Genomic DNA, 9,536 nt, shown 5'->3' with positions numbered 1-9,536 from the left:
TCCATTGTTTGTAAATAAACGCAATCCCAAGTTTTATTTCCATTGGATGGGATGAAATTAAGCTCTAAAGACACATTTTTGAATTTCTGACTTCAGTTTAAGGTGACTAGGTATGACGAACAGGGGAGAGCTATAGAACTGAACTTCTTTTTCAAAAACCACAACCTAAATCTAATCCTTTGCTTTTCTAAAGCAAACCCTCTAGAATTGTTCACATGCCCAGAAAAAGTATTAGGCAGAGAAAGAATGAGAATGAGGATGAGAATACTAAAAAGGAAAACATGAATGTTTACAGTTACGCTAACCTACTCATAAAACTACCGGGCTGATAAGCCCGGTACTCAGAACTGCTACCAGCAACATAAGACTAAGAAATGCACGTAATAACAGTATGGCTGATAATATATAGTTTGTATATTACTAGTGGATTTCACTCTGTTTAATACATTAAGTAGAGCATTTGTGTCACTAGCAGACTTCCATTTTAGGTCATATTATTTGTGTACTGTGTGGGTGCCATTAAGAGGCTTTACTGCACAATGTTTTCTATGGATGGACTATTTTAAAAGCATTGTTAGTGCTTACCAGTAATATTGGCAGGTCTTCTGTATATAACTGATATTGTATGTTTGTTTGTATCCCTTAGTTTAGATGATTTGTTTAGTAAGAATTATCATTTGAAAATACTGCAGCAGGGTATTTTCCTGACTACAGAAAAAAAAAGAATGTAAGTAGAATATTCCACAGAAACAATAAGATAAATCTTTATTTACAGTTCACTGAACTTTTATCTCATTGCTTTATAAAGGCACCCAGTCATCTTATGAACAAATATACAAAACTGTACAGAATAAATAGGTTACAGAAATCTATATAGATATCAAATAAAGCCACAGTGCGCTGCACATCAAATCATTCATACAAATTGACCATCACAAAAGTGTTTTTCACAAACAGAATCGATACGTTAAATATGTTTCATAATTTGTCATGCCTAAAATTGCTGGCCAGATATTATGTAGTATAGTGTTTAAAGGCAACTTAACAGTGTTTCTTCAAAGGTAAAAGAATAGATAAACATATCATAAATATATTTACAAGATTTTATCAGTAGCTATAATAATCACACATTTACAATTTAAGAAATAAAAAATGTGACAGTAATGTACAACAGCATTATTAGATTGTCCTAACACCTTGACTAAAATGACACTCTAGTATAACTGTACAGCTATAGCCAAACGTTCTGCATTACTTAGAATTTTAGGATTGAGACATAAATAAACAAAAATTAAAAACCTATATAAACATAATTTAATGATGTAATCAAAGAGACTACAAAATGATATTGCAAAAGCCTACCGGAAGCTATAATAGTAGTACACTATTTCATGTTAGATTTTGAAATGTCACATTTTAAAATTTTTGTCAGTTTTTCATTAAGTATATGGAAAACTATGAAATTCAACATGTTAACGTAAAATTATTGCCTTTATGCCATTCCTTTGCCTTTATGAAGCAAAAGTAGTTAATTATATAAGACAATGCAAAACTTACGGCCATGGCTGTACTTATTAAATTGGGAAAGTCAGTTAAACCAAAAAAATACAATACACTCATAAACTTTATCCACACAATCTGTTTAAGTGAATAACAATTACTTTTCAAGTGTTTCTCAACAGATGTATATATTTTTTATTATTTTATTTATTTTTTTCTGTACAGACTAATAATGGCACATATGCCTGTATTCGGTTTAATAGGTAATGAACAACAATGTAAATGCCAAAATGTTTTACAATAATATTATAACCTTTCTGCTTTACATACTGCAATCACATATCTTCACAAACTGTTCAGTCCGAATGACTTCTTACAGTAATCCCTGAGTCTCGTTTAGGATAACTGCAGATCTCTTTAATGTGAAAACAAAATGCAGGTGAATAATTTGCTAAGGCACTTGTTTTACAAAGGTAGGTACGAAGCAGGTGGCAACATCCCTTGAAGAGTCTTTTCAGTTCAAAGCTGTTTGTTGCTCTAGAACCTCCAGGTAGTCAGGCTCTGTGTGCAGATTGGCTTTGAGCTCCAAATATTCATTTTTTGTTTGTTCTACCATGACCTTTCTAGGCCTGGTGTACATGATTGTCTGCATTAATTTCAGCTCTTCGTGGCTCCCTGGACAGTGAACGTCAACATTTGATTGAAGCTGATTTATATTTTTTCGGAGGTACTCTGTGATGCTTAACTGCTGGAGTTCTCTTTCTCTTTCCAGTAAGTTTCTGTATAGAGAATTTGCATCTTCAAGGGTAACGAATTCTGATGAATGGTCACTTACTGCTCTGAATTTTATATTGGAACCAGTCAGGGGTGAATCGTTCTCTTTTTCTAAAATGCTTCTACAAACATACTTTGAGTCATGAATATCATTCAGATCTTGGTCTTTGAGATTATTACAATACGAAGGACTCCTACAGACTTGTATCACTGGGCTCATTGCATGTTCATCATACATATTAACCCCAGGCCTTTGAGTCATGTGATGGGTGGTTTTTTGACCGTACATACTATACTGAAGGTGTATAGGGCTGGGCTCCCTCTGTGGATCATCTGTTTGCTTTTTCTTTGATCTCCTGTGCCGGTGTAAAACAAGAACAACCAGTCCAGCAGCACAGAAGACAATCATTAGGAAAACAATCAGCAAGCCCAGGATTAAAACTGAAAGGGGGACTGAATCTGTAAAGGAACCAAATAGACTTGATGGCGTGGCTGTTGGGGCTTGGGTTGGTAAAGCGTTGAATGGAACCAATCCAGGACACAGCAGTTCATTTCTGAGGGATCTCAAATCCTTTTTGGCAATTTTTCTTGGGGTATGACACAATATGTCTCCCTCCACTGTATTCTGTCTGAGTTTCTCTACCCACTGTTTCAGACCCACTAAATCACAAGAACAATCCCACGGGTTATCTTCAAGGTAAATCTGTTCTAGAAAATCCAATTGATCCATCACATTGCCCACAGGTACATGCATGAACAGATTTTTTCTTAGATCTAATCTGTTTAATGGCACGTTATGAAATATAAGAGGTGGCAGAGATTGAAGAAGATTTATTTTTAAAGATAGGTGTCTTAGTTTGGACAAGTTGCTAAATGTTCCTGAAACAATGTCCTTGATCATATTAAATTCCAAGTATAAATATTCAAGACTACGGAGTCCAGCAAACATACCTGGAGTTAACCTTTCAAGTTTATTTCCATTTAAGTTCAGCTTTTGCAAATTTCCAAGGTTCAGAAAAGCCTCATCTTGAATATATTCAATGTGGTTGTTATCAAGATTGAGTAACTCCAAGCTTCCAAATGCAACAAAATCAGTTTTTGTTAGTCTCTGAATCATGTTTCCTGTTAAAAGGAGCTGTCGGGGGCTTTGTGTTGGTGATCCAAGATCAGATAGGCTTTGAATGCCTCTGTCTTGGCAATGGATCAAAAGTCCTGCCAGTTGATGATTGTTGCAGAAACACTGTTCAGGACATGTATCTGGTACTAGCACCGGTGTGGGTAAAGCTTCAATTTGTGTTTCTTTTGGAACTGGTTTTACCTTGGGGGAGGGAGTAATTATCAAGCCTGATGACTTGGATGGTTCTTCTAAATCAATGTCAGCATGAAATGGACATAACACTTCCCTTTTCACCTTGCTCAAAATGTTACCTTGGAGGAGTACAGGACTATCGCATACAACTTCTCCTATAACCGACTGGGTCCGCATGTTTTCTATCCAGTTTTTCAGAGGAAGTATATCACAATCACAGACCCATTTATTATCCTCTAGCAAAAGCTCTATTATACGTCCAATATGCTCCAGAAAGCCAACAAATGGAAGAGCTTGCAGTTTATTACCACGGAGATCTAAATGAGTCAATGGCACAAAACGGAAAATGTTACTAGGAAGAAATTCTATTTCATTGTCATTCAGAATAAGAACTTTGAGCCGGATGAGCTTGCTAAAGGCCCCGGGCTCGATCACATGAATGAAATTAGTGTCTGCCTGAAGGTACTCAAGATTTTCCAAACCACGGAATGTATCCTCTTTCAGTGTTACTAAAAAATTACTGTTTATATGCAATTTCTTGAGAGAACCAAATGCACTGAAAATCCCAGGTTCCAACTCATGTATATTGTTAGCACCAAGATGTAATGAGACAGCATTACTAAGACTTTCTAGTTCATGGGCATGCAGTTCTGCTATTTCGTTTTTATAAAGATTAATTTGGAAAGGTAGGGATGGTGGCACTTTGATTTGAGATATTTTGCTAATGTCTTTTTCTTCACAGTTGATATGCAGAATACCATCCTTTTCCTCACATGAGCATAAACTATCACAGGATGATCCTTTGGAAGACTGAATGTTTTGAAAATTAGCAGCAACAACAAATGAACAGATGAGAATAGTCCGGGTGAACATTTTCTGAATCCAAATGTCAATCTAAAGAAGAAAGAAAAAAAGGACACTATTCAGGACATGAAGTTTTATAGTTCAAATAAACTACATTAAAGTAAGGTATGCAAGTAGTGCAATGGCACTTGGCATTCAGTACACAGTAGGTGTGCATAGATATCAGCACATGTAATACAATGAAGCGCTGTCCAGAAGAAGGCATTAACAAGAGTGGTTTCAGACATATTTCAATACTGTATATTCAGCTTCAGAATGCAGTCAAATTGTTTGGATGCCTCCAATAGTCTTCTCAGAACAGCCCATGTGGTTGTTATCAGTCCATTCAATAGAAACTGGAATTGGAACAATGCCTATTATACTGTGCAGTAGGTTATTATCAGTAATATGTATGGCTGATCAGTGCTGTAGGTAAGTCATTACACATACATATAATATAACAAATCCCCAAACTATAATACCAGCTATCTTTCTGGTATGAACATCATGCCAGTTCACAGTTCCCTATAGTTACTGTACATACTGTATGTTAAAATTGCTGCATTGCATAGATGGGGATATCATGTTTTATGCTGTAATTAAAAACAAAATAGTGCTGACCACAACACAGATGTTTTGTAGTACACTCCACTTAGCTGAAAGTTTATTTCCTGAATAAGACACTTCTTTTTGGTCAGTTTTAGCTGCTTCATAAAAAAAAAGAAATCTGTCAAAAACCTATTAAGTGTATTGGTTCCTACTGTACACATTATCATCTGGCTCCAAGTAAAGCAGAAATACATGTCTTCTTTACTCTAATGTGAATTGCAATATATTCACTAGAAAGTAAGATGGTAAAACACTGAACATTGACTTTTGTGGGACACCCACATGTCTCCTATTACAGTATTTACTTACACTGGTTATGGTGATTTATTATTTTTTGATTTTTATAATTCAGAATCTTTATAAAATAATACACCCACAGTAGAGCAGCCTGAATCAAAACATGCTTTAAAAATAGTCTTTTTGAATAGAGAGATGTTTGCATTTGTTGCTGGGCGAAACTACAAGGTTCATTTTGTGTTAATCCCCAGGAGAACTTTTTTCTGACATACAAAATGGAGCAGCATTGAATCTGTTAACTACGAAATATATATGCTGTATATAATACTGACGGTGAGCATCTGTAACTTGCTTACATCAGCACTCACAGTCTATAAACCAGCTTTGACTAGTTCACTTTCATGCATGCTGAGTTTATACACAAATGCCCACTCTCATATCCTAGTAATTCTGCGTTATATCAAAATTATTCAAAAAGCAGTAGTTTACTCTAAAACACACACAAGGGAAAAACATGTATTTATTTTTTTAACATATTCAAAACTAAAGAAACAAAATACACATGTTTAACAGTTTCAAACATCAAAGAACACTAGGCTTGAATGCACGTGTGACTGAAAATGATGTCACAAGGCAATACAATGTTTCTTTACATTTTAGCACGAAGTTAAGCGCCAGGACTGAAAGGGTTAATGAAAAATGACAAATAAACTGTTCTTACATCCTGTATCAGATGCTACTTATTCACTTATTCAAATGTCAATTAGGCCAATTTGCACGTTAAAAAACACGCTTATTGTGCACAAGGATTAAGGCCAAAAAAGTTTTTTGCAAAAAAAAGAAACACAATACAGCCCATAGGCAGAGCTCCATTCAGTGCCTGTCTTTAGCTCCATACTACTTTGTTTGAATAAAAGTTCTGTTAAACATAACGTAATTTGTCATCTGCATTTGAAATGAATAAATATTAAATGGATTGAAATTAGGACAACAGATTCTTGTAATTTAAAGCAATACAAACATGGACTTTTAAATTAATTATATCATTTGATGCCATTCTTGTAGAATTGTTTTCTGAAACCTATACTGTTTGGTGTCATTTTGTGTTTAAATAGCAGCTATAATGACAAGAGTTGAAACAATAGTTCCATGATTTAGCTCTCATTTTCAGCCTTTTTTTATTCTACACATCATCCTATGTAATTCTTATGTTACAAACATGATCTTTGTTCAGAGTTCTAAATGTATTTATTGATTGTACAGTTGGTTCCAATTTAATAAATGACTACTAGAGTTCTGGATATAACATTTGCTACAAACTACTGGGGGGTCAAGGATAGAAAGAATAAAGGCCTTCTTTAAACCTAAAATGTAATAGCTGTTTTTTATTTGAATATACAGTATTTACACAAATAATAAAAAGATGTGAGGAACCCTAATGTATTGTATTACATCTTTCAAATGTAGTTTTTTCGCTGTGAAAAACAGAAGTGGGTTTCCTGGACATTCTATGGCTTTGGGCTTTCTCTGCAATCCCCATTGTTAGGTTTCATAAAAGAAACATTGATAGATATTGGGCTCAATAATAAACCAAACAGAGGTAACCACTAGGTGTGCCAAACTACACTTAATCCCTAATGAATGGTTCAACAACGGAAGCTTCATGGAACATCATGACATAAAAAGTACTCAGTCATACTTAGAAATTGTAAATTCACATTAACAATCTTGTACACAAGCAATGTTCATTACCAAGTAAGGCAGTCATTGTAGGAAGTTATTTATTAATCAAGTTATTGCTATTATAGCATAGACCACATTATATAGCATACACACACTTTTAAAGCTATTATTATTATTATTATTATTATTATTATTATTATTATTATTATTATTATTATTATTACTACTACTAGGACTACTAGGGTGTGTGAACTATGCATCAGCTGCAGAGTCACTTACAACAACGTCTCACCCGAAAGAGGAGCACAAGGAGGTTAAGTGACTTGCTCAGTCACACAATGAGCAGGGATTTGAACCGGGGACAAGCCCTTTTCTTTAACCGCTGGACCACGCCGACTCCTTAGGCTTTAGTGCTAATTTTCATGAGAAAACAACACACACACACACACACGCACACACTAATGTTTTAAATAGTTTGACAAGCCTGTACTTGTTCTGTAGACTAGTTAACACAGTGTCTACATTGGCATTATAGTGTACGTTTGTCAAACATTGTGGGTATTTACATACCTAACGAGAATAACAACGAGTAATTAAAAACTTCCAAGAAAGATTCAAGCGCACTCCAGGGTTTTGATAGAAGTGCAGAAATGCAATACTGTACCATCATGCGACTGAATTGTTTTATATGCTTGTTTTATACTTTACAACAGCTAGGTACTAACTGCAATGTGTATATTGAGTAGAGGACACACATATAAGCAGAGGTAAAAACTTAAAACGTCATGTTTGTAAAATGTTTTCTAAATACTGAACATGCTGTCTGTTTGAAGATTATAGTTTCACCATGAACTGTACAGTACTTGACAAGCATCATGTTGTTGTTTTTTTTTTTTTTTTTTTTTTTTACGTATGTACCTAGATTAATGATCCTTTAATACATGAACATGTATTTTTAATATTCATCTCCCCAATGCTATTAAAATACAAGAACACCAATAATAATAATAATAATAATATTAATAATAATAATAATAATAATAATAATAATAATAATAATAATAATAATAATAATAATAATAATAATGGCAATCAAAATAGTGGCACACACTGTATTGCCCACTTACCTGATCAACAACAGGAAAGACAGAGTTGCCACTCCAACTCCAAGATCATCAAACCTTAGCCTGATGTACGGTTCGCACTGAAGTTTAACTAATCCATATATTGAGGAATGGCAGAGAACACAAATGTTCTACTGTGTCGTGCAACATCTCAATAATAAGTAATAAGGCAAGTTTATGAATAACTGTAAAGAGAGATTGCAAATAAACTGATTTCAAGTGCACGCGTCCAACTCTGAATGGAAATCCTTTACTTGGTCAGGTATACCACAGCTCATCGTGCTTCCGAATCCGAGTGCTGTCGAAGACAAGTCAGCGTTGTTCTTTTTTTGTCTCTGTATGTTTGTGTTTTATTTCCTAAAAGGTGACCTGTGTTGAATATATATATAAAAACAAAAATACGTTTGAAAGCAGGAACCTAGTTCCACTTGAACACTCTGAATTGTCCCCGACCAAAATCCACACCGCAACTCTTCAAAAAGCTTTCCTTGCTTTTGCTCAGGAAGTTAAACAGAGAACTACGAGAATGCCAGAGGCTGCTAGGTAGGCGTAGATACATACAGACTTTTTTTGGTTTCTAACTCAGCCTTTCAGCCCTTCCCTAGCTTTCTACTGATACTGTCATCGAGGATGAAAGAGCTCCACCGCGGGGCTGCTCAGCTCCTCCTACCTTGTTTTGCAAATCACCAAGGAATAGAAAGTTACAGCAGTACAATGTTTATGACTGGGGGGGGGGGGGGGGGGGGGGGGTCATTTAAAAAGAAAATAGCCGTACCTGCCATACTGTTTTCCTTTTCTATAAATACCGCAATAAATCTTTCCCTGATTTATTTCACGTTATTTATCGACATAGTCTTCATTGAAAACATCTGCTCTCGATAATACCCATCTGCTGAACATTCTGTTTAGACTGGAAGGGAAAATAAAAATTCCTGTCATGTGTTGTACACAGATCTTCAGTAATATGTGATGGATATAAAGTTATGCCACTTTGACTGCTGCTGTGGACTTTTTGTTTAACCAATTTTACTATTATTTTTCACTCCAAGAAACAGCACCCTGTCTACTGTGCCAAAAAAAAGCAGACCAAGGTGACTTTTATCACTCAAGTCAGCTTCCAGAGTAAGTTCACCCTGCTTTGAGACAATAAGTATGTAAAATATGTTTAGAAACTGAACAACTTTTTAGAAATATTGACTAACTCAACTGATGTCAGGGTGCTTTGAAATTAAATGTAACATTCTTAAATGACAAATTAGATTTTGTTTTTTATATTTGAATGTAATGTAGCGTTTCCCAGGCAGTAGAAAGGAAGGAGACAACACGCTTGATTCAAGTTCAATTGCTTTAATTGCCTACTCTGTCTGCTTCACTGCAATCCTGGAACAGTAACCAGCTTTGAGAACACACACACACAATTGGTGGTGAAGCTCCCTCTTATAAGGTAGCTCCACCCC

The 9,536-nt window shown here is 35.1% G+C and overlaps 1 protein-coding gene across 1 annotated transcript; it reads right to left on the bottom strand.

Moving 5' to 3' along the window:
* Window positions 1-739: 739 nt before the first annotated feature.
* Window positions 740-8,668, bottom strand: LOC117407229 (SLIT and NTRK-like protein 6). The gene is made up of 2 exons (XM_034011963.2): window positions 8,083-8,668; window positions 740-4,477 (listed from the first exon to the last, which is right to left on the bottom strand). Exon 2 carries the CDS (start codon window positions 4,454-4,456, stop codon window positions 2,015-2,017), a length of 2,442 nt encoding a protein of 813 aa, XP_033867854.1. The 5' UTR covers window positions 4,457-4,477; window positions 8,083-8,668; the 3' UTR covers window positions 740-2,014.
* Between the last annotated feature and the right edge of the window lie 868 nt (window positions 8,669-9,536).

The sequence above is a fragment of the Acipenser ruthenus genome, chromosome 8, assembly GCF_902713425.1.
Source record: "Acipenser ruthenus chromosome 8, fAciRut3.2 maternal haplotype, whole genome shotgun sequence".
In the NCBI taxonomy this organism is placed as follows: domain Eukaryota; kingdom Metazoa; phylum Chordata; class Actinopteri; order Acipenseriformes; family Acipenseridae; genus Acipenser; species Acipenser ruthenus.
This window is presented reverse-complemented; position numbering and strand designations above follow the sequence as displayed.

Bases quoted from the DNA above. Each gene is read 5' to 3' on its own strand.
- LOC117407229 (XM_034011963.2), bottom strand. From the start codon at position 4,456: ATGTTCACCCGGACTATTCTCATCTGTTCATTTGTTGTTGCTGCTAAT.